This window comes from Empidonax traillii, unplaced genomic scaffold (assembly GCF_003031625.1).
Source record: "Empidonax traillii isolate 1590-97213 ecotype Southwest subspecies unplaced genomic scaffold, ASM303162v1 scaffold99:size1466351, whole genome shotgun sequence".
NCBI classification, from domain to species: domain Eukaryota; kingdom Metazoa; phylum Chordata; class Aves; order Passeriformes; family Tyrannidae; genus Empidonax; species Empidonax traillii.
The window spans coordinates 3801-27224 of NW_020955292.1; the positions used below are offsets into that span (position 1 = coordinate 3801).

Sequence of the window (23424 nt, forward strand, 5' to 3'; positions counted from 1 at the left end):
ACAAACAAAAAAGCCCCAAACCCGCTCTGAGAAGGAAAAGAAAATCGGAGATTTCCAAAACGCTCTCCCCAACCTGAAAGAATTGCCCCTCGGGAGAGAGGGACTGGCTGGGGACCAGGCGGCGTTGGGGACCCTAGGCTGCCTTGAGGAGCTCAGCCCTCTCCTCCGCCCGTTGTTCTGGGTACGCGCTGCCCCCCGCACCCGCCTCTCCCTTTTCCGTCTCTTTGCCCGTGATCAACCCCCTTTTCTCCCCGGAATTTTCAGGCCGGAGCCCTCCATTCCTCTCGCGGGGGGCACCAGCTTAAACGAAATCCCCCCCTGTGGAGCGCGGAAGGGACCCCCCGCCACCCTCCCTCCCGTCCGTCCCTTCAGGGGGCCAAATGCGGGCGAGGATGCTCATGCGGGGACACCCCAGACCCGCGCTCTCCCCGCATCCTAATGCCGGGGCTGCGCGGGGATGAAAGCTTTCCTCATCCTCGCCCCAAAGGTGACAATTGCCTGCTCCCCCAAATCTTCCAGACAGAGACCTGGAGGATCGGGCTCCCGCGGTGGGATTTGAGAAGGGGGGTTCGGTACAGCTCACGCACAGCCCATCGCCGCCGGGGCTCCAGCTCTCGCTTTTCTCCCCCTTCCCAGGAGGTTTGGTACCAAATGCGCCGGCTGCTCCCAAGGGATCTCCCCCAGCGACCTCGTCCGCAAAGCCCGGAATAAAGTCTTTCACCTGAACTGTTTCACCTGCATGGTCTGCAACAAGCAGCTCTCCACGGGCGAGGAACTCTATATCATCGACGAGAACAAATTTGTTTGCAAAGAGGATTATTTGAACTCTCCCAGTTTGAAGGAAGGCAGCCTCAACTCAGGTACGAGCGGCTCAGCCCGCCGCATCGCACTTGTCCCTGCTGCCCGCACCTCCCGGTGGAGGCACCTCCTGGCAGGGAAGGAGGTTTGGATTTGTGGGGTGAGGGGCTGCACCCCGCGGCCAGCGTGACCCCCCCGGTAATCCCTGCCACCGGTACCGGCAGGAGCGGGCAGCGCCGAGCCCGCCGGGCAGCAGCCCCGAGCTGCCGGTACCTCCCGGCGGAGGCATCTCCCGGCCGGGAAGGAGGTTTAGATTTGTGGGATGAGGGGTTGCACCTCACAGCCAGTTGATCCGCTGGGGGAAGGGTGGGATTTGGGGTGAAAGCTTTCAAAGCGGGCGGAAGCCTCTGTGATATCCCGCCCCCCCTCCCCCGCGGGATGCGGCCCCGCGTGGGATGAGCTCTGCCCCCCCCCCCCGCCGTCTTTTGGCTTCTGCCCCGCGCACGGCCCCTACGGCAGTGGTGATGCGGGGCGGTGGGGAACCAGGACCACCCCCCGGGCTGGCTCGGGAGACCCCCTGCCCCAGAGCCCCCCTGCGAGTGTGCCCGGTCCCCCCGCGCCGTGGGCCTGATCCTTCGCCTCCTTTCACCCAGAGGCAAAGCTCCCATTTGACTTCCTTGGAAGCTGTCTCTGCGTCAGGAGAGCAGGGCCAGGCCCCCTCCTGCTGTCCCAGCCATGCCGGGCGCCCCTGCTCACCCCCTTCCGTGGGCTCTCTCTCCGTCCAGCACCCGGGGCCGGATCCTGCCACGCCAGTCAGTGGGGCCGCTGCTGTGAGCGAGGCGAGTAGAGCTTGGCCTTGGGGGGGTGCTGGCTGCAGGGTCCCCGGGGGGGGGTATCGGTGGCTGGGGGTGGGGGGTGAGCCAGGCTCAAGGCAGTGATTCGGGACCCCCCCAAATCCCGACGGGGCCCGGTGGCGTTTTTCCCAGCGGCACATCCCGTTTCCCAGTGTAAAAGGCACAGGGGGGAGAGGGGGAGCGTGGGGGGCTGCGGTGGGCCTGGGGGATCGCCCCCTCCCCAGCTCCCCCCGGCTGGCATGACACGGTGCACAGAGCTGGATCGAGTAGCGCTTGCCTGGAGATCTGCGTGATGTTGGGGGGACGTTGCTTTAGGGGTACCAGGGGGCAGATGCCATCTGCACCCCTTACTGCTCTCCAGCACCCCCCAACCCCTGTCCTGAAAAGCAGCTGAACTGGATGGTCCGGGGAGGGCAGAGGAGAGGGGGTGAATCTCTCCCCTAAGTCATCCACCCCCCTCCTTTCCTCTCTGGGTCTCCTTTACAGTGTCCTCATGTACAGACAGGAGTTTGTCCCCGGATCTCCAGGACCCCATGCAGGACGACACCAAGGAGACGGACAACTCGACCTCCTCGGACAAGGAGACCACCAACAACGAGAACGAGGAGCAGAACTCGGGCACCAAGCGGAGGGGGCCCCGCACCACCATTAAAGCCAAGCAGCTGGAGACCCTCAAAGCTGCCTTCGCCGCCACCCCCAAACCCACCCGCCACATCCGAGAACAGCTGGCCCAGGAGACCGGCCTCAACATGAGAGTCATCCAGGTAGGAGAGCCCCAGCCCGCCGGGAGGGAGGAGAAGGGGTCATGACAGGAGCCCAGATAGTTCAAGGCTGTGACAGTCTCCCCCAGGTGTTGGAAAGGGGGTGGGACACAGAGATTGTTCCCTCAAGGAATGGGACAGGGGAACCCCATCTGCCCCTTGCCAGCGTCACCCCAGGCCCAGCCCTGCTCCCACCCCATTCTCCTGTGGGGGAGTGGGGATCTCCCACCCTGTGCTTTAATACACCCACCCCATGGGAAGGGATGAAAACCATCCCCAAAACATCAGCCTGCCTGGCTTCCCGTGGGGCCGAGCAGGATCTCCAGCGTGCCAGGAGATGGATGCTCCAGCCTTGTGGAAGCAAGGAGCATCTATTGCTCTCTGCAGGCAGCCGGCACTTTCTTACCGCACTGCCCCTGTGAAGAAAATCCCTGCGGAAATGTAGGGATTAATGGGCTTTAATAGAGGCATTAATAGGGGAGGACTCTCCGGCTTTGCCGGTAGAGGAGCTGCGATTCCCGGCTCCCGGCAGAGGGGAGCAGAAGTCCCGCAGGAGTGCGATGTGCTCGCTCTCCCGAGCTGCCCCATCCCTAGGGGAGTGGGACAATAATCCAGACACCCCACCAGGCTGCTGAGGCGTGCGGTTCGGATTAGGCGATGTCCGTGGAGAGGCGGCCGCGTCTCCCCTTTCCCTTTCATTTCCATCCTCCCTGCCGGCTGTTCTGACTCCCTGCCTGCTGCCGCAGGTGCTTATCTTCCCGCTTTCCCCCTGCTTCTGCCACGATCCACAGTCCTATCCCCTTCCTCCTTCCCACTTTTCCTCCCTTCTTCCATGCCTCCACAGGGGAAATTTCTCCTTCCTGTATCTCCCGGCTGGCCTCTCCTTGGTAGGGACAGATAGGCTGAGGATGTGTGTGTGGAGATGCAGCTGGGGACGAGACGGGCAGTATTCTAATAAACCTTGTATTTAGGGGGTGCGGGGTCCCCATGCACTTGTTGGGGCATAAGCAGCAGGAAGAGTGGGGAGTGTTAGCGTCATCAAAAAATACCCAAAGTGTTGAAAAACCCAGGGTGGGTGCAAGATTTCCAACATTTCCCCTGACCAAACATTGGGGGCGGGGGGGGGGGGGGGTGGAATGTCCCTGCTCCCCCATCCCCGGTGGGCACTGACACTGGCCCGGCCACAGGTCTGGTTCCAGAACCGTCGGTCGAAGGAGCGGCGGATGAAGCAGCTGAGCGCGCTGGGCGCCCGCCGACACGCCTTCTTCCGCAGCCCCCGCAGGATGCGGCCCCTCGGAGGCCGCCTCGACGAGTCCGAGATGCTCGGCTCGACCCCCTACACGTACTACGGAGGTGAGGGATCCCTGCCATGCGTGTCACCCTTCCCCTTTTGTTCCTCCGTATCGCGCTTTTTCAAGGGTTTTCCTCTTCTCCTACCCCCGCTCACAGTCGCGCGGCCGCATCCCTGCACTCGCAGCCACGTCCACGCACCCCTGCGCCCCGCCGGCATTGCGGGGCCTCTCTCCTGCGAACAAAGCCCCAGCTGCGGGGCTTTTGTCCCCCTTTCAGGTCGCATTTGTTCCAATTACCTCGGGGGGCCCGCAGCATATGGAAGGTCACTGCTGCCCCCCCGCCGCCCCGACGGGACGGGGTGGGCGCAGAGGGGCAGCCCCGCACCTCCCTCTCCCCTCGCTCCCCGCAGAGCCCCCCACAAAAGCTGCATTTTCAAAGCCTCCCATCTGACAAGGGGCTTTTCAGGCACCCCTTGCTGCCCTGAAGTTAGTTTCTAGATGCCTTCCAGGATGCTTAAACTTACATATAATTTCGCCATTATATATGTATACACATATGTTCCCCTTTTGTGTATATGTTTTCCCCTATTATATACGTTTTTCCCGTTGTGTATATATTCCCCCATTATATTATATTATTATATTACATATTTTTCCATTATATTATATATTTTTCCCGTTACATATTTTCCCATTATATATTTATTTGCCCTCATTCTCTTTATATATATTTATTCTCATTCCCTTTATATATATATATCTATATATATATATCTATAGATATAGATTACTATTCTTCATTAATTAAACACTAAACGGAGCCCATTTCCACCCCCTCAGCTGACCCAGCCTTGGATTCCTTGCCTTTCCCTCCTCCAGACTGGCCAGAGAGAGGGTGATGGGCACTGCAGCCCTTAGGACAGGCTTATTTCTCTCAGGTTGGGCTCGAAGTCCTACCTGGCTCTTTGGGCCCCGCATCCTGGGAGCCAGCAATGTTTTGGAGGGGACAGGACAGGGCTGGGATGGGATACAGCAGGATTTCGGAAGGTCTTTGGCCCCAGGGGACGGGATCCATCCTTTTTTCCCCCATTCCCACAGATTATCAAGGTGACTACTACGGACCGGGAGGCAACTATGACTTTTTCCCCCACGGGCCGCCCTCCCAAGCCCAGTCCCCGGCCGACTCCAGCTACCTTCAGAACTCAGGACCCGGCTCCACACCCCTGGGACCCTTGGAGCCCCCCCTAAGCGGACACCACTCCTCAGAAAACCAAAGGTACACGGATATGATCTCGCATCCCGACACCCCCAGCCCCGAGCCGGGGATGACCGGCTCGCTGCACCCCATCCCGGGGGAGGTCTTCAGCGGGGGGCCCAGCCCCCCCTTCTCCATGTCCAGCAATAGCGGCTACAGCGGGGCTCTGTCGCACCCGAACCCGGAGCTCAGCGAGGCGGCGGTGTGGTAGGCCTGGCGTGGGCACGCGTGTGTGTGTGCAGGGGGAAAGCACCCCTCTCGTCCCCCCAGCCCACGCGTGTCCCCCCTCCCTTCACCCCGGACCAGGGCGCATCACGTCACCACCGTCGGATAAAGAGCCCCCTCCGGTGCCAAAACACATCCCCGCATCCTCCCTCCACCCTCCCCATCACTGCACCCCCCGGGACCTTGGGGCTACCCCGCTACCTCCCCCCTCCCGGCACCTTCCCCCCAGCACTTTGGGGGGGGGGCGATGAATGGTGCCCAGCCCTGAAGACCCCGCCGGTGTCGGGACCACCTCTTGGACCAAAGTTGAACTCGCCTGGACACAGGTCCCACTGCCCCGGTGGCACCAGGGGAGGGGGGGCTGGGGCAGGGCTCCCCCCTGCTAATTAGCATCCTTTTTAATTATCCCCTGCCACGTCGTGGGAGGGGGGGAATTGGGGAACAGCAGGAATAAACCCCCCCCAGCCCCTCTCCCTGCCCTTATTTTTATTGTTCCCATTTTATCCCCAAGGAGAAGGTGGGTTTGGACCCGGTTTTTGGTGATGGGGAGAAGGGGGGTCGTGGGGGGGCCAGGCCCAGGGCTGCCCCAGTGACTGGTTGAGATTGGGCTCCCACGTGGTGGAAGAGACACCAGAAAGAGGCAGAAACAGGAAAAACACAACAACAAAAAAACAATAAACCCCAGAACTAAACCAACTCAACCACAACAGCAGAAATTACACCTGAGCCTCGATGCCGAGTCCCACCCCAACAATTCCCAGAGGCTCCGACAATTTAAGGATGTATTATAGTTTTTGCTTCTAGTTTCTTTATTTTGTATAAAGGAGAAACAAATAAAGTATGTTTTTGTGTTTACTGATTATTTATTGTACTTTAGTCATCGGAGGCTCCGAATTTTTCTATTTTGAAGGCAGGGAGGGGGTGGCACCGGGGAGGGGGGTGAGAGGATAGAGAGGGGGAGACGAAAAAAGGAAGGAGAATGGAAAAGGAAAGGAAAAAAAGTTGTTTTCTGAAAGCGTCGTGGGTTTCCTGTCCCCGCTGCCTCTTGCAGAGGCTGTTAGTGTGAATGGCTCTTGTTGTTCAATGTGAATAAAAAACCTTTTAGTTACCTACTGTTCGGTCACCTGTCCCTTTCATTTTATTTTATTTTATTTTGTTTTTAAGACAAGACCACGGCCGTTGCTGGCAGGGCTGCCCTGCTCCACCACTGTCCCCCAGCCCTGCGTGGGGTCTGGGGGAGCAGCCCCCCATCACTTCCCTGGGTGTAACAGGTGCCGTGGCCCCTGTACAAGGTGATGCTGCTGCATCACCCACCTAGTAACCCAGTCCCCTCCATTCCCCCCACCTCTCTGGCACTGGGAGGGGGCACATCACCCAGCTCAGCACCTTCCCCCACAACAGACAGCCCAATGCACAATTCCTTTCTCCCGGGGGGCACGTGTTGTTTGAACCTCCCCCCCCCCCCCAAGACCCATCCAGGCACCCACAGCCCTGCTGGCAGAGCATCCCCATGGAGCAGCCATGGGTGTCAGCAGGGCTGCTGGAGGGGGACACCAACAGGGGACATCCCAAAGGGGAGGTCCTTCAATGCCATCAGCAGCTTTTGCCCCATCTGCCCTAGGGAGTACTGAGGGCAGTAGGGGCGTCTCCTCCCGCAGCACCTCAGGTCAACCCCCTCTTCTCTCATGGTTCCTGTCCCTCGATTTCTGAGATACAAAAATAAAAAGTCCACGGAAGGCTGCAGCTCTGAACTAATATTTAAAATGCAAAATCATGGCAGAGGTTTTCGCCCCCCCCTTGTCTTGCAGTAAAACGATATAAACAGAATAAATTACCTTCCCTTGCTGGCTTACGAGAGTCCCTCTCTCCTGACCTGAATTTTAAGTCCTGGCTCGGTTGTAGCACGGAGCACTGATGATTTATGGAAAGCCAGCCACTTCTCTGCATATTTTCTCTGTTCAGCCAAGTGGTGGAATTTATCCTTCCTATACCATTACTGGCATTAATAACAGAGTGGCCAAGAAGCCAGGCTGAGCCTTGAGGGACCCCTCAGCCAGGAGCTGGGGCCATCACAGACACGGGTGTCCCATCACCCACCAAGCAAGGCACCTTCTCCCCTTTTGCACTGCTGAGGCAGGAGCAAAGCTGGCTGCTCCCCTCTGCTCCAACCCTTCCAGGCTGTTGGTGTTCGCAGCTAATGGGGTTTTTTTATAAGGACAAGGCAATGTGTTGGTAAGTAACTCCACCCCAGCATCCTTTTGAGGAGTATAAAATGCAACACAAGGTCATTCACTGGGTGAACATTGATTGTTCACTACTACTACTACTACTATTACTACTATGGTTATTATTATTATTATTAAAAAATTAAAGGCATAAACCTGAGGACTGTTTTCAATCTGCTGCAGCACCCCATCTCTGGGACTCAGGGCAGGACAGGCTGCAGGAGAGATCTTGGATGATGCTCCAAACTGCCACATCCCAGACAGTGCAGGTGCCTGGGGGCTTGGTGCAGGAGGATGGGGCTCACCAGGAGCAGCCACCAAGAGCAGGGATGATCCCCTAGCCCGGAGGAGCTTTACTAATTTGGTCTCACAGCTCAGAGCTGGGTGCAGGAGCCAACCTTGGGGTTGGGGTCCCCACCACCCCAGCAGTTTCAAGGAGGCACCAGCACTGTTAAACCCGTCCGGGGATCTCCGCCCATAAATCACCGTAACAAGCGCGTCCGCGAGCGTTGTTCTTGTCTGACCGCAGCCAGCTCGGCAGCAACGGGAGAGGAGTGTAATAATTAATAATCATTAGAATAATAATGCATAAAGACAGTAGCAAAGTAATTAGTCAGAGAGGATGCGCTTGCTATGCGAGGTGGGGAGCTGCAGCCCAAACAGCCCGGGGAGGTGCAGGGGAGGGAGAGGAGGTAGATAGATGGAGGGGGACGGGGTGTAGAGGAGGATACCTGGATGTCCCAGCAGAAGAGTGGGATGTGTGGATGCCAGTCCTGCTCTCAGCAGAGGCAGGGCCCTGGCTCCAGCCCTGTCTGCAGTGTGAGCCCAAGTTTGTCTGCCCGGCGTGCCTCAGTTTCCCCATCCCTTCATGGATGCTGTGTGCTGGAGAAGGCTGTGAGAGGAGTTGAGCCCTGCCCTTTCTTGGCAGCCTGAAAGGCAGGAGAGAAACAGGGAGAGGATGGCTGTGACCCCCTTGAGAGTGGGAGCAGCCCCCTGCCCATGCCGTGCCCATACTCACCTCCTGGCAGAGATGCCCGATGCCTCGGATCTTGAAGGAGTCTCTGGGCTGGACATTCTCCAGCTTCATGAAGACCTTAGTGCCCGCTGCTTTGGAGAGAGGCAGGTTCTCTAGGACGGGCCAGGTGATGTGGAAGGGCTTCTGATCCCTACTAGGCTGGGCTGCCATGGCCCTGGCAATGGATGCTCTGCCAGGGAGAGGTGGTGGAGTCTTGAGTCCCTCCCCACAGGCCCGTTGCTGACCCCAAGTCTTGGTGCAGGGCACAGGAGCCCCTCGGGAAAGACAGGGCTGTCCCAGGCAGACAGCAATAAAACAGAGCTCAAAATATATGGGTTTGGTCCTCTTGTTACCAAACAAGGAGCTAAAAGTTGTAATTAATGCACTTGATTATGTGCATTGTATGGGGTGTATGGGGTTGCTTATCAAGCCCATATCAGGCTGGCAACGGAGGTCTTAGTGCTGTGGCTGGAGAAGAACATCTCCATATCAAACAGGACCAGGACTCTCAGTTAAGTAATTGAGGGCAAACAAGTCCATATGAGGAAATAATTAATATGCTAATAAACTCAGGGAAGTAATTAACATAGTCCAGCCTTCTTATAAGAAACAGGTTGAATGTCTTTATGATGAAAATAAACCAGTAATTCAAGGGTGTGATAGGAAGGGCTATCTCTCACAGGGCTGGCACTGAAAATAAAGTGCAAATAAAGCTTTCTAATACTACAAAGAGTGTTAGAGGGCTTTAGTCCCGATTTTCGGTGACACCCTCACCCAAACTCTGCCTCAAAGCTCCTCTGAGAGCACTCTTGCTGACAGACATCGAGCAAGGCAAGAGGTCCGGGGCAGCCCTGCTCCTGATGGAACTCCTTTGGCTCCATCCCTGCCCAAAGGAAGGCAGTGCCAGGCCAGAGTCCCTGGGTGACACCGCCGTGGCAGCTGGGGTGATATTTAACAACTTTTTGGTTTTCTACTATTAAAAAAAAATATATATATTTAAAGGAGGGGAAGCAGCAACGCAGCCACTGCTGCTAATCCAGCATGCCCTGTCTTTGGCACCAATGTGTTTGTCCCAACTTGCTGCTCCCTCAGTTGGTGATGGAGATCTCCCGTCAGGCAAAACTGAGCCACAGGGATACCACGAGCAGCTCCCCCTTCCACAGGAGCCCACACACTATGGGGACACCAGGGGACACAGGCTCTGCCACCCCCACCTTACCTGCAACCCCGCCCCACACAGTGTGTTATGGACACCCCACCTTGTCCAGTGCACCCATCCCGGCTTTTGGCATGCCAGCACCCCAACAGCCCACACCTGCTCCATCCCACCCCCCTGCAGACCCCAGCGAGTCCCAGGGGCCCCCAGCCCCGGTGGGAACCTGGCACCTTCAAAGCCCTGCCGAGCTGCAGCACATTAATCCCCCACTAATGACCTCGTTATTCCTAACGAGGCAGATCAAGGGACCTGCTGCCCAAGAGGATTTTGCACCACGGATTTGGGAATGGGGGCACACAGGTGCCTGAGAGGGGAAGAAGAAAGGGACAAGGATGCTCTCCCACTCCTGGAGGGAGAGCACTGGGGCTTCCCTCTTTCAGCAGCTCTGCCCCACACCAGCTACCCAGCCTGACGCAGCAGCACAGAACCCTCCACAGCCTGCACCCCAAAAGAGCCCGGCCTGGCTGGGCACGCACCCTCCCACCAGCACAGAAACAGGATCACCCTCTTACTGGGAGGCAAGAAAGAGCACTGCCTGAGCCCAACCCTCAGAGCAGCCACCGGAGAGTCGCGGCACAGAGCACAGCACCGCCACCACCACAGAGCGCTTTATTTGTCACAGCCACACCAGCTCACTGCCCTCCTCTCTGCCCCGCGGGCGAGCCCCAGGATCCCAGGACCTGCTGTTTTCTGGGAAGAACCCCCTCAAGTCAGGTGTCAGCACCCAGGGACAGGTCCTGAGACCAGCAGGGAAGGGGCACAGCGGGGGCTCAGCCCCCTGCGCAGCACAACCGGCATCTGAGAGGCAGAGAGAGCCAGGGGAGGGCGGTCACAGAGCTGCAGTCCCCCCACATTCACCTGCCCCCCAAAAGGATCCCCCCACAGGGCAGACACCCACAGATGCACGGACAGGATCAAAAGGGAAAACAGGGTCACCACGGGCCCGAGGAAGGCCACGCCTCCTCAGTAAAGCAGTAACCAATGGGAAAAGATTGAAGGTGGGGCTTAGACTCAGCCACGCCCCCGCCCAGTGCAAAAGGAAATTTGGGTTGGGGGCGTGGTATTGTTGTGACCACGCCCTTAGTGGGCGGAGCCTGGGCGTGGTTGGCTTTAGGTAACAGGGTTTAAGATTTTGTAGGGACAGGGCAATATGTTGGTAAATAGACCCTTCCGAGAATCATTTTTGAGGAGTAGAAAGTGGAACACAAGGTCATTCACTGGGTGAACACTATTATTATTATTAATAATAATAATGTTAATTATTATCGTTAAAACAAGGTTTACAAAATAATAATATTATTATTAAAGCATTTTGTATTAAAATAATATTAAAGTATTATTAAAATATTACTGCTACTATTAAAATATTATTGTTAAGATACTATTATCAAAACCTTATTAAAATGATAATGTAATATCAAAACACTTTTATTAAAATATTATTAAAATATTATTGTTAAAATTATTCTTCTTATTATATTATATGATATATAATAATATATTATATTATATTAGGAGCCAAACCTGGGGTTGGGGTCCCCGGTGCAGCCAGCATTGGGGTACAGCATCACAACTGCATCGGGGATCCCCATGGCAAACAAGGTCCCCATTGGAGCCAGGGGAAGGGTCCTCATCCCCACAGCAGTCCCAGGAAGGCACCAGCATTCAGGATTCCTGCCTGCCTCCAGCTGCGGGGTGACCACAGGCGATCCCCCACCAGCTGGGGCCATGCCACCCCCATTGGGGTGTCCTCCAGATAACCTGCACCTCCAAATCCCTGCCAGGGACATCCAAAGCCCAATCCCCCCCAGCTGGCACCCAAAGCCCAAGTGCTCCCTCATCAAGGCAAGGAGAGGGCAAAGCTCCCTGTTGGGGTGCTCAGGGAAGTCACCCAGACCCCACAGTCACACCCACGTCACAACCAGCAATGACCCTTCTATGGGACCACGAGGGGGAAACACCACCACGAGCTCCCAACTGCCCTGACCCCCCCCCCCCAGAGCAGCATCAGTCTTGGGAATAATTTCCTTTTTTAAAAAGCTATTGGTGAAACATCAATGCTTTTCTTTTTTTTTTTTCTGTTGTTGTTTTTTTTTGGAAGGGGAAGGTCTGCAGAAGGTGGAAAGTAATCAGGTTTTGGACCTGGGATAAAAAATAGCTGGAGTAGGCTGGGCTGACTCCTTATAATTAATAGTGTGCCTCGTAATAGGATTCTGCAGCCTTCGGTGCTCCCTGGAAACACCTTTTTACATAAGATATTGCTCACGATGGAGCAGCAGAGTTTTGATTTATGGGGGTTTGGCCTCCAAGAAGCACCTGGGGGAGGTGGCCTGGCTGGTGGGCAGTATGGGGGGGGGCAAGGGGCCAAAGGCAAGGAGAGTGTTTCTGAGGGCCTGGCAGCCAGGTCAGGGGAAAGGACTGTGAGGAGGGATGTCGGTGATCTGAGGGGCTGAGCTGCGCTTGGAGCTGGGCCCCCTCTGCTCCAAAAGGGAGGAGGAGGGTGAGAAGGGTTTGGGGCCACCCTGCCCAACATCACTGGGTGATGCTCAGGGCACAGGTTCAGTGGGGGAACCAGCTGAAGCGGGGGAAGCCCAGAGGGAGCAAGACCCCACATCGCCCGTGGAGGGGAGGATGGAAGGGAGAGAAATGTTGGGAGGAGACAAAAAAAACCCAGGAGGTGCCATAGCAAAGGATTAAAGCAAACTCAGCAGTACAGAGTAGGACTGGGGGAGAGCAGGAAAGCCTGGGGGAAAGGGAGGGAATAGAAAAAAAAGCAGAAAAAAACGGGACCTTAGGGGGTCCAGGATGGAGTACACACACCCCCACGTGTTGGAGCACCTTGGAGCCTGGGGGTGTTAAAACCGTCCGGGGATCTCCGTCCATAAATCACCGTAACAAGCGCGTCCGCGAGCGTTGTTCTTGTCTGACCGCAGCCAGCTCGGCAGCAACGGGAGAGGAGTGTAATAATTAATAATCATTAGAATAATAATGCATAAAGACAGTAGCAAAGTAATTAGTCAGAGAGGAAGCGCTTGCTAAGCGAGGTGGGGAGCTGCAGCTCAAACAGCCCGGGGAGGCGCAGGGGAGGGAGAGGAAGGAGATGGAGGGGGACGGGGTGTAGAGGAGGATACCTGGATGTCCCAGCAGAAGAGTGGGATGTGTGGACGCCAGTCCTGCTCTCAGCAGAGGCAGGGCCCTGGCTCCAGCCCTGTCTTCAGTGCGACCCCAGCCCCGGCGTGCCTCAGTTTCCCCATCCCTGCGTGGACGCTGCGCGCTGGGGAAGGCTGTGGGAGGAGTCGAGCCCTGCGTCCACCAGGCTTTATTTTGGTTATTTCGGAAGGAAAGCAAGCAGAGGGTGCCAGCCAGGCTCTGTCGCGGGGTGGGTGTCACTCCATCCCCAGCTGGCTCTTCAGGGCTCGCAGCTGTGCCGTGTTGATGTTGCCGCCCCCGCAGACCACGACCACCACGGAGCCCAGCGGGGTCCGCAGCTTCCCCTCGCGCTGCAGCCGCTGCAGCCGCCCCGTGTAGAGCGTGGCCAAGGCTGCCCCGCACGCCGGCTGCACCAGCATCCTCTCATCATCTGTGGGGACAAGACCACCGGGACATCCCGACACCTGCAGGGACCGCCTGCAGAGACAGGGTGTCCCCAGCACCCTGGCTCCAGCACCTACCAGGATCCGGTGGTTTCCCCATCGCCCCCGTGATGCCCGGCTGGCCCCACTCACCCAGGAACTGCTCCACAGCCCCCACAGCCTCTGTGTCCTCCACCACCTGGGAGATGATCTGGCACTCCTGGGCACACTGCAGCGCCCGCGCTGCCACTGTCTTGGCTCCCAGGCACTTGGCCACACTGGGACATGAGGGGACAAGGTGGTCAGGGCAGTCTGAGGACCCCTCAGTGAGCTGGGCTGAGCCCTGCCCGCTCGTTGCGCATGTGGCCACTCACCTGGTGATGTCAGGCAGGGTGACCAGCCGTCCGGCTTTCAGTGCCTCGTGGAAGCTGTGGGCTCCCCAGGTCTCAGCAGCGATGATGGGGACATCCTGCCAGCCCACCTGCTGCAGGCCCTCCACGACACCTGCCAGCAGCCCCCCGCCGCCCACCGACAGCACGATGGCATCTGGTTTGGTCTCCAGAGAGTCCTTCAGCTCCCGGACCAGGCTGGTGTGACCCTGCCTGCGGGGCAAGGGGAGCAGGAGGATACAGCCTGGGGGTACCCTGAGCCAGCCCATATGCCAGGGATGGGGATCAGGGGTGGTAGCTGGGCCCTGGCAGCACTCACCATACCAAGGGGTCATCGAAGGGGTGGATGCTGACCCAGCCTTCTGTCTTCAGCAGCTCCTGGGCCCTCTCGTTTGCATCATCAAATGCCTGGGGTGGAGGGCAATGGGGGCTCAGAAGGGCTCCATACAGCCCTGTAGTGGGTTTCTGTGGCTGGGTTTTGGTAGCAGGGGTGGGAGGGGGGCTACAGGGGTGGCTTCTGTTGGAAGCTGCTGGAAGCTTCCCCTGTCTGGTGGAGCCAGTGCCAGCCGGCTCCAGGATGGGCTTCCTGCTGCTGGCCAAGGCCAAGCCAATCAGGAGTGACAGTAACGCCTCTGTGACAATAACATATTTAAGAACAGAAAGTTATTGTGCAGACGAAAATTCCAGCCAGGGAAGGGCAGAGTGAGAACATGGGAACAACAATGCAGACACCAAGGTCAGCACAGAAGGAGGGGCAGGAGGTTCTCCAGGCACCAGAGCTGAGGCCCTGCAGCCCGTGGTGCAGACCATAGTGGGGCAGCTGTGCCCCTGCAGCCCATGGGGGACCATCGGGGTGCAGAGACCCCCCTGCAGCCCCTGGAGGAGCCCACACTGGAGCAGGTGGATGCATGAAGTAGGCTGTGACCCCGTGGGAGGCCCAGGATGGAGCAGGTCCTGCCAGAGACCTGCAGCCTGTGAAGAGGGAAGCCCACGCTGGAGCAGGTTTTTCCCAGGTAGGACTTGTGGCCCCTGTGGGGGACCCACGTCGGTACAGGTCATTTGTGAAGGACTTCACCCCATGGAGGAGTGACCCACGGGAGAGCAGTTTGGAAAGAACTGTTGCCTGTGGGATGGATTCACACCAGAGAGGTCCGTGAAGGACGCTCTGCCGTGGGAGGGACCCCACAGGAGCAAGAGAAGGACTCCAACTCCTCTCCCTGAGCAGCAGCAGAAACAAAACTGACTGTAACCCCCATTTCCTGTCTCCCTGCACTGCTGGCAGGGAGGAGGGAGAACTCAGAAAGAAGGAGGGGTCGGGGGAAGGTGTTTTTAAGATTATTTTACTTCTCACTCTTTTGGTCTGATCCTGTTAGTAATAAACTTAATTAATATCCCCACTTTGAGCCTGTTTTGCCTGTGATAGTGATCAGTAAGTGACCTCTCCCAGCTGTTATCTCAACTCCTGAATCCTTCATTGTTTTTTGGTTTGTTTGGTTTTTTTTTTTCTCTCCTCTGTCCAGTCGCAGAGAGGAGTGAGAGAGGCTTTAGTGGCTACCTGGCATCCAGCCAGGGCCAACCCACTACAAGCCCTCACACCCCAGGGATGTGTCCCTTGTCACCACGGGCTGGGGGACACCAGAGCGGGTGGGGGTCCCAAGGGTGACCTTGCTGCCATGCCAGGGTGCAGGTGATGGAGGAGTGGGACATTTTGGGATGGGATGTCAAGCACAACTCCAGCATCACTGAGCAGGCTGAGGTCAGGCTCAGCACCCTCTGGTCCCCCCCAGGCCCCAGTTTTTACCTTGCCATAGACCTCCACGGTCGCCCCCAGCTCCTCCAGCTTGCGCTTGGGGATGGGGCCGCTGCTGCTGGGGATCACCACGGTGATGGGCAGCCCCAGCTTCTTGGCTGCATATGCTGCTGCCATACCAGCGTTCCCCCCTGTGGGAGGCAGCGGCTCAGGCAGGGCTTGACCCCCCACACGTCCCCAGATTCCTCAGGGAATCAGCTCGGGATGGAGTTACCTGAGGAGCAGACAAATCGGCGGCAGCCCTTCTTGGCAGCCTGAAAGGTGGGAGAAGAAGAGGGAAGGGATTGGCTGTGTCCACCTGCCGTGTCCCCCGTGAGGGCGGGAACAGTTCCCTGCCCACACCGTGCCCACACCCACCTCCTGGCAGAGGTGCCCGATGCCCCGGATCTTGAAGGAGCCCGTGGGCTGGACATTCTCCAGCTTCATGAAGACCTTAGTGCCCGCTGCCTTGGAGAGGGGCAGGCTCTCCAGCACGGGTGAGACGACGTGGAAGGGCTTCTGGCTCCCACCAGCCTGGGCTGCCATGGTCCTGGCGATGGATGCTCTGCCAGGGACAGGTGGTGGAGTCACCAGATCCTCCCTATGGGTCCCCCAACAGCTTCGATGCCCACCCCAGGCTCAGTCTGGGTCACAGGAGCCCCTTGGGAGGGAAAGGACTGCCCACGGTGTTTTCTGCCAGCTCCAGGATGTAGGAGCACCTATGGGGTCTCCCTGTCAGAGCCCCGGGACAGGCTGTGGCACCCCCTCCTCCATCCTCCTGGACCTCATTTCCCCGGTGTCCGCAGGTGCCCCCTGCACGCCCTGTCCCATAACCCAGCCAGAGTCACCGCAGGGTGGGGGTTACCTGCTGTCCCCTGGGGCCTCGCTGCGTGTCCCCAGCTGCTCACCCGCCGCCGAGTCTGCGGAACACAAGAGGGAGAGGTGACGTCGGAGGGGCCGTGCCGGTCCCTGCGCTCAGCAGCGCAAGGGGCGGGGGTCAGACATTGCCCCGGCCCTTCTGTTTGCTCAGCACTGTGTGAGCTTTACAGCCGCGGGGCTGGATCGATGCCGAAGGCGCCTGGCCATGGCCGGGCACGCTGCCGGGTGTCCTGGCCAGGACAGGCACGTGTGGTCCTGCCAGCCAGATCCCAGCGGCCTTCGAATGCTCGGGGAGATGGGATGTGGGCGCCCAGGAGATGGGGGAAGGGGAGAAGCAGCTCCCAAATGATTCTGGGGGTCTTTAAGGGTTTGCACTGGCTGTTTTCAGGTCCAACCAGAAACATGTCCCAGTAGATTTTAAGATTTTGCCCCTTTGACCTAGGGCAGCCTGCATCCCCCAAATACCCAGGTAAGACACCACTCACTGCCTACAAATGAGCCATCACAACCCTATGTCCACCCTGCCAAGTCCCACACCCCACAGCAGCCCCAGACCCTTGTCTAAGCTGCACATCCCAGGGGGGCTCAGTCCCTCCAGCTGTGTGAGCCCCCCAAGATGAGACCATCAGCCTCAGCTGGCCATGCCAGGCACCCAGCAGAGGGTCAGGAGGGGTCTGGTTCAGAGGGACCCCCCTACAAAAGTGGCCCTTGATCACCCCTTGGAGAAGGCCAAGCTGGAGCAGTCTGAAAGCAGAGGTTGCTCGGGAATCCCAACAGGGAGACACCACACAGCAGCTGGCAAATGGATAAAAATCACAGCCAAGTGGAGTGCACCAGGAACATCCCCACCCTCTTCAGTTCTGACCCACTGCCAGGCAGACAGCAACAAAACAGACCCAGAATATCTGATTTTGGTCCCATTGTTACCCAGTGAGGAGCTAAAAGTTGATACAGTTAATGCACTGGATACCTGGGTGCACAGCCTTGCTTATCAAGCCCATATCAGGCTGGAACCAGAGGTCTTAGTGCTGTGGCTGGAGACAAACATCTCCATATCAAGCAGGACCAGGACTCTCAGGTAACTGAAGGTGAACAACTCCATATAAGGAAATAATTAATAAGCCAATAATCTCTGGGAAATAATTGACATAGTCTAGCCTTTATATAAGGAACAGGTTGAATATCTCTATAGTGTAAATAAACCAGTAATTCAAAGTCATGGTGTGTCTGACAGGAAGAGGTGTCCCTTGCACACCTGGCACTGAAAATAAAGTGCAAATTAAGCAAAGAGTGTTTTAGTCCTGATTTTCAGTGACACTCTGACCTAAGCTGTGCTGCAAAGCCCCTGGGAGCATTCTTGCTAACAGGCAGCAAGAGTTGCAGGGCAACCCTGCTCCTGATGGGATGGGAGAGGGCTGGGCCTTTGGTGGCAGGAGCTGGGGAAGGGGCACAAGGAGCCCCCAGCAGCTCACAGGGAAGAGGCTGGGGACGCCCTTGGTGAGACCACCATGTGTCAGCTCAGCCCTGGGGTTCTCCAGGGTCCTTTTCCACACTACACCTACCTCCTCCTTCCCCCTTTGCCACCCTTTGATTCTTCCCTGCCCCAAGGAAGGCAATGCCAGGCTGTCAACGAGTCATTTCCCTTGGCCAGAGACCCTGGGTGACATCGCCATGGCAGCTGGGGGATATTTAACATCTTTTTGGTTTTCTACTTTAAAAAAAGAACAAAACAACAAAAATGGAGGGGAAGCAGCAACTTTGGCATCGATGTGCTTGTCCCTCCTTGCTGCTCCTTCGCTTGGTGATAGAAATCTCCTATCTGGCAAAACTGAGCCACAGGGATCAGCTCCCCCTGCCACAGGAGCCCACACCATGGGGACAGCAGGGGACACAGGCTCTGCCACCCCCACCTTACCTGCAACCCCGCCCCACACAGTGGGTTATGGACACCCCACCTTGTCCAGTGCACCCATCCCGGCTTTTGGCATGCCAGCACCCCAACAGCCCACACCTGCTCCATCCCACCCCCCTGCAGACCCCAGCGAGTCCCAGGGGCCCCCAGCCCCGGTGGGAACCTGGCACCTTCAAAGCCCTGCCGAGCTGCAGCACATTAATCCCCCACTAATGACCTCGTTATTCCTAACGAGGCAGATCAAGGGACCTGCTGCCCAAGAGGATTTTGCACCACGGGTTTGGGAATGGGGGCACACAGGTGCCTGAGAGGGGAAGAAGAAAGGGACAAGGATGGTCTCCCACTCCTGGAGGGAGAGCACTGGGGCTTCCCTCTTTCAGCAGCTCTGCCCCACACCAGCTACCCAGCCTGACGCAGCAGCACAGAACCCTCCACAGCCTGCACCCCAAAAGAGCCCGGCCTGGCTGGCCACGCACCCTCCCACCAGCACAGAAACAGGATCACCCTCTTACTGGGGGGCAAGAAAGAGCACTGCCTGAGCCCAACCCTCAGAGCAGCCACCGGAGAGTCGCGGCAGAGAGCACAGCACCGCCACCACCACAGAGCGCTTTATTTGTCACAGCCACACCAGCTCACTGCCCTCCTCTCTGCCCCGCGGGCGAGCCCCAGGATCCCAGGACCTGCTGTTTTCTGGGAAGAACCCCCCCGAGTCAGGTGTCAGCACCCAGGGACAAGTCCTGAGACCAGCAGGGAAGGGGCACAGCGGGGGCTCAGCCCCCTGCGCAGCACAACCGGGATCTGAGAGGCAGAGAGAGCCAGGGGAGGGCTGTGTTTCACAGAGCTGCAGTCCCCCCACACCCAGCTGCCCCCCAAAGGGATCCCCCCACAGGACAGACACCCACAGATGGACGGACAGGATCAGCCCACGGGTGCCTGTTCAGTCCCAGTGGACCTTGACTGGGGGGAATGTCCAGAGGTCCGGGTGGCCCATGTGGAGCAGGGAGCTGCAGGGGGACGTGCTCCAGCGGAAGGGGGGCACATCATCCCACGTGGGGCCACTGGCAGCCACCAGCCCAAAGGAGGGGACCATGCCCGAGGAGGTGACCTGGAGCCAGGGAGACAAAACGAGTTGTGAATCAGCACAGGGGAACGGGCAGCACAGCCTGGGGGAGCTGCTGGGGGGGGATGCACCCCCTAAAAGCGCAGACCCCCCTCAATGGGGTTGCCTGAATCCCCCACCTTCATGTCGGTGCCACCATGGCAGCGCTGGCGCAGGGCAGGGAAGGGGTAGGTGCCGTTGGCAGGGTTGAGGTCGGAGCGGGCGGAAATGGCGTTCTCGGCGTTCTGAGGGGGGTCACATTCCTTGCACCGTGACAGAGGGTCCTGCAGGTAGTTGTTGGACCTGCCAGGAGAGAGGTCAGGAGAGAGTCCCAGGGAAGACATAAATTTACAACGACGAAAAAAAATCACACCCAAGGGTCGCAAACCCCTGTGGGGTGTGGAACACCCCGGTTTGGGGGGTCCCCAGCACAGACCTCATGAGGCGGATCATGGAGTCCAGGTCATGGACCAGCGTCTGGTTCCGGCGGAAGATTTGGGCCCGCGGGTTCTTGTCGTAGGTGAACCAGTCTCCATACTTCTTCACCAGCTCCAGGTTCCCACTGGCGTTGAAGACCTCTTCAAAGTACCTGGAGTGGGGGGGACCCAGCACTCAACAGAGGGGTGGGGGGCAAGGCCCAGCATTGCTGCCCCCCTTTATGGGGCAGCCGTGGGTGGGACGGGGTGGATGGCACTCACGGTACGTTGTAGCTGGCCCAGTAGCCCTGCTGGTACAGCAGCTCCGTCAGATCAGCCTCCACCACAAGGCCCCTGTGCTGGGAGGAAGAGCACTGATCAGAGTAGAGGGGAAAAATCCAGTGGGGATAAGGGGAGATGCCTTGGGATAGGCTGGAACATGTGCTGGGGGTCCTTACCGTGTTCCCACCCCAGCCAGGGGTGCTGGGTGCCCATCACCTCTACACAGGCATCCCCAGAGCCTTTAGCCACAGACACACCCACATCTCCATATCCCGCTGCCCACCCATTGGGCTGGGGCAGACATGACCCTCAGGGCTTTCCCAAACCCACAGGGATGGGAGAGGAGATGCTTCTGCTGTGGCTCAGCTCAGCGCAGGAGCTGCTGCTCAGGGAGGAACAGGGTCACTCACGGGATCTGCTCCAGCACGGTCAGCACGCCCGGTGATGGGCTCGTTCTGCCTGGCGTGAAGGCGTTGTAGTCCACCACCATCCACTGGTTGTTGTACCTGGCACAGAAAACAGGATTGCATCCCTCTGGCAGCCAGCCTCCTCCCAGGGACTTTCCATCCAATCCCACCTCGTCCTGGGGATAAATTCCTGTGCCCCATCCCACCCCCACTCACGTGCCACTGTTGAACTGCCGGAAGACAGTGGCCCACTCGGGCCCGCTGCGGGCCAGCCGGTTGGCCACGATGTTCCTCAGCCACTCCAGGACGCTGCCCCGTGGGTCCAGATACTTCCACCGCGCCGGGTTGTTGTTCCCGATGGTGGTTTCCAGCGCTACCTGTGGGGAGGGCAGCGATGGGCAGGGCAGCGGGGCTCGGGAGGGGGTCCCCGAGCACCACACCCACTCACCAGCCCACTGCTGAGGATGTAGAAATCATCCGCGGAGAAGATGGTGCCGGGGTAGGAGGAAAACACCTGGACGCTCCCGGGGATCTGAGACTTGCCTGAAGGGGGATGCAGAGGCAGGGGAGCATCAGAAGGGAGGTGCGAGGCACAGCCCCCCCAGCCCAGCTCACGCACCGCCGGCCGAGGCGCGGAAGGGCAGCGTGTACTTCTTGATGAGGCGCAGCATGGACTGGTAGGAGGTCCAGGTGTCGTGGGCCACCAGGAGATCCCGATTGCCCGGCAGCAGCTTCACCAGGGCAGAGCAGGAGCCTGAGCCCAGGACATGCTGCGGGGAGGAGCGGTTCAGGGCAGACTCCAGGTCCTCCAGGTCACCCCCCAACTGCAGCAGCCTGAGGGGAAGCAAGATATATGAGGTACCAGGTGGGCGACATCCCAGCACGTGAGCTGAGCTGGCTCAGAGCCCTCTGTCTGTCTGTCTGTCTGTCTGTCTGTCCATTCAGGCTGGAGCCATTTATTCATCCCATACCAGTGCAGGCGCTTGTGCTGGAAGCACCTTGGCACTCAGATCAGGGAGGGAAGGGTGAGCACAGCAGTGAGAAAACTGAGGCAGGAGCTGTGGGGGGACCCACCGCCCAGACCATGGTGTGGGGAGGAGGAGAAACTGCCTTGGTTCCATCCTGCCCCAGCAGCAGAGGACAAGCATCCACAGAACATGGATGAGGTGAACTGGGAGCAGAACTGGCTGTCCCTGGACATGCAGGAATTGTCCCCACAGGATGCCCCAGCCACACTTTGAGACAACCACCTCCCACTCTCCACCACCTTCAAGAAGGAGCTTACAGGAAGCCAAAGGGCGCCAGGGTGAACCTGCCCCGGGGGAAGTCCAGGCGCCTGTTGTAGCTGTCCTCCAGCCCCTTCAGCTGCAGCAGGGCCAGGCGCACCTGGGGACAGGGGACAGAGCTGGCACCCAGCTTCCCCGCGGAAGATGGGTGAGAGATTTTGGGGGATGAGCTCCCCCATTCCCCCCAGGGTACACAGCAGATCCGGTGGGTCCCAGTGCTGCTGCAGAGGCAGGAAGAGATGTGGGGGAAATGTCACTATCAGCAAGGTCATGACTCAGCACCTGTGCCCAAGGGTAGCTAAGTCACCCCCCGGCACCCCAAAGGCAGCACATGAAGCTCCAGCACTGAGAAAGTCACGAGTGGCTTCTTCTCGCCTCAGGGAGGAGGATCCATATGGCCACATCCCCGTCATCCTGCCTGGAGCCCAGCCAGGATATCTCACTGCCCTGTCCCTTCCTCTGAATTGAAGCCCCAGCTATCCCAGGGGGATGTAGTGGGGTTCTCCCGGGGTGGGGGTACCCCATCCTCACCTGGTGCCAGTACTCAGGGTCCTGCCCCTTCCCCATCTGCTCCTCCATCCAGCCCAGGTTGGCCTCCAGGTAGTCCCGGAGCTTCTGGCAGTACTCGCTCTCGTACTTGAAGGGGCCACAGTAGCCCACCATGGTGTTCATCCAGTGCATGTACATCAGCTGGGGGGCACAGCGTGGTGTCACCGGCAGGTGACAGCCGGGGAAAGAGGGAGGGGAACGGGACATGTCCTCCAGGGCCCCATTTTTGGAGGGGTCACCCCTTACCTGCTCGGTGACAGCGGCCTCGGCGAGCCCGGCCGCGTAGGCCTGCAGGCTGTCATTGTACGAGGCATTGGTGGTCACCTCGAGGAAGGCCCAGCTGGGGAGGACACGGTCACGGAGGGGGGTCAAGGGAGGGTCACGGGGTGGGACGATGCTCCCCCGGGGCGGCCCCGCCACCCCATCCCCCCTAGGCTCTATTCCACCCCCGTCCCGTCCCGCCCGGGTCAGCCCGTGCCGTCCCTACCCGACGTGCGGGATGCGGTCATCGAGGCTGGCCCAGGCCACGGCGGCGGGGAGGCGGCCGGGCAGGACGCTCAGCCGCCCGGAGCCGGGCTCCAGCAGCACGGAGACATTGCGGGGCGCCGGGGCGGGCGCTGCCCCGGCCGGGCGGGCGGAGAGGAGCGGGCAGAGGAGCGGGGACAGCAGGGACAGCAGGGACACCGCCAGCAGCGCCCGCGGGGCCGCCATGGCGGGGACACCGCGGGGCGGGGGCGGGGCCAGGACGCGACCACGCCCCTGAGGGATGAATGGGGCGGTGTAAGTGTGGGCGGGGCTTAGGGTTGACCACGCCCCCACTGCATGTCCCGCCATTACAGGAATAGGGCGGGGAGGGGGCGGGGCTTGGATGGGGAATGAATGGGGCGGGTCCCCGGTTGGGGCGGGGCGTGCGAGTGACCACGCCCCCAGCGAGCCCTCCGTGAGATGAACGTCAAGTAGGGGCGGATTTTGGGGCGTATCCTGTGGCGTGACCTTGGTCCCGCCAGCCGGCCTTGCGGGCTTGAGGACGCCCACAGTCCCTCAACAACTCGCCTATCGTGCTCCCCCACGCTCATATGCACGCCTCCATTTCAACACCCCCTCAATGCCCACGGGAGATGTGTGCAGGTCGCCCCCCCAGCCCCAGCCATGTCCCACCACTGAGTGAAGTCCAGCCCCAGCCGGTGCAGCCCGCGAAGAGCG

At 58.9% G+C, this 23424-nt stretch overlaps 3 protein-coding genes across 5 annotated transcripts; 1 reads left to right on the forward strand and 2 right to left on the reverse strand.

Moving 5' to 3' along the window:
- Window positions 1–105: 105 nt before the first annotated feature.
- LHX5 (LIM homeobox 5) lies at window positions 106–6148 on the forward strand. Of its 3 annotated transcripts, none has more exons than XM_027881897.1 (6): window positions 106–181; window positions 637–860; window positions 1452–1637; window positions 2139–2416; window positions 3601–3766; window positions 4804–6148. In XM_027881897.1, the coding sequence occupies exons 2-6, from the start codon at window positions 740–742 to the stop codon at window positions 5169–5171; spliced, it is 1119 nt and encodes a 372-aa protein (XP_027737698.1). In that variant the 5' UTR covers window positions 106–181; window positions 637–739; the 3' UTR covers window positions 5172–6148. The 3 variants fall into 3 exon arrangements, with proteins under 3 accessions (XP_027737698.1, XP_027737699.1, XP_027737701.1); XM_027881898.1 differs by having other exon boundaries at window positions 1584–1637; XM_027881900.1 differs by lacking the exon at window positions 1452–1637.
- Window positions 6149–11710: 5562 nt separating this feature from the next.
- SDSL (serine dehydratase like) lies at window positions 11711–16435 on the reverse strand. Its single transcript, XM_027881901.1, has 8 exons — window positions 16257–16435; window positions 15770–15956; window positions 15627–15666; window positions 15404–15543; window positions 13922–14010; window positions 13588–13815; window positions 13367–13491; window positions 11711–13221 (listed from the first exon to the last, which is right to left on the reverse strand). Exons 2-8 carry the CDS (start codon window positions 15935–15937, stop codon window positions 13028–13030), a joined length of 984 nt encoding a protein of 327 aa, XP_027737702.1. The 5' UTR covers window positions 15938–15956; window positions 16257–16435; the 3' UTR covers window positions 11711–13027.
- A 2323-nt stretch (window positions 16436–18758) lies between these two features.
- Window positions 18759–22936, reverse strand: PLBD2 (phospholipase B domain containing 2). Its single transcript, XM_027881896.1, has 12 exons — window positions 22709–22936; window positions 22468–22561; window positions 22204–22362; window positions 21672–21772; window positions 21006–21220; window positions 20835–20929; window positions 20603–20763; window positions 20390–20485; window positions 19980–20051; window positions 19718–19870; window positions 19422–19584; window positions 18759–19287 (listed from the first exon to the last, which is right to left on the reverse strand). Exons 1-12 carry the CDS (start codon window positions 22930–22932, stop codon window positions 19120–19122), a joined length of 1701 nt encoding a protein of 566 aa, XP_027737697.1. The 5' UTR covers window positions 22933–22936; the 3' UTR covers window positions 18759–19119.
- Window positions 22937–23424: the final 488 nt, after the last annotated feature.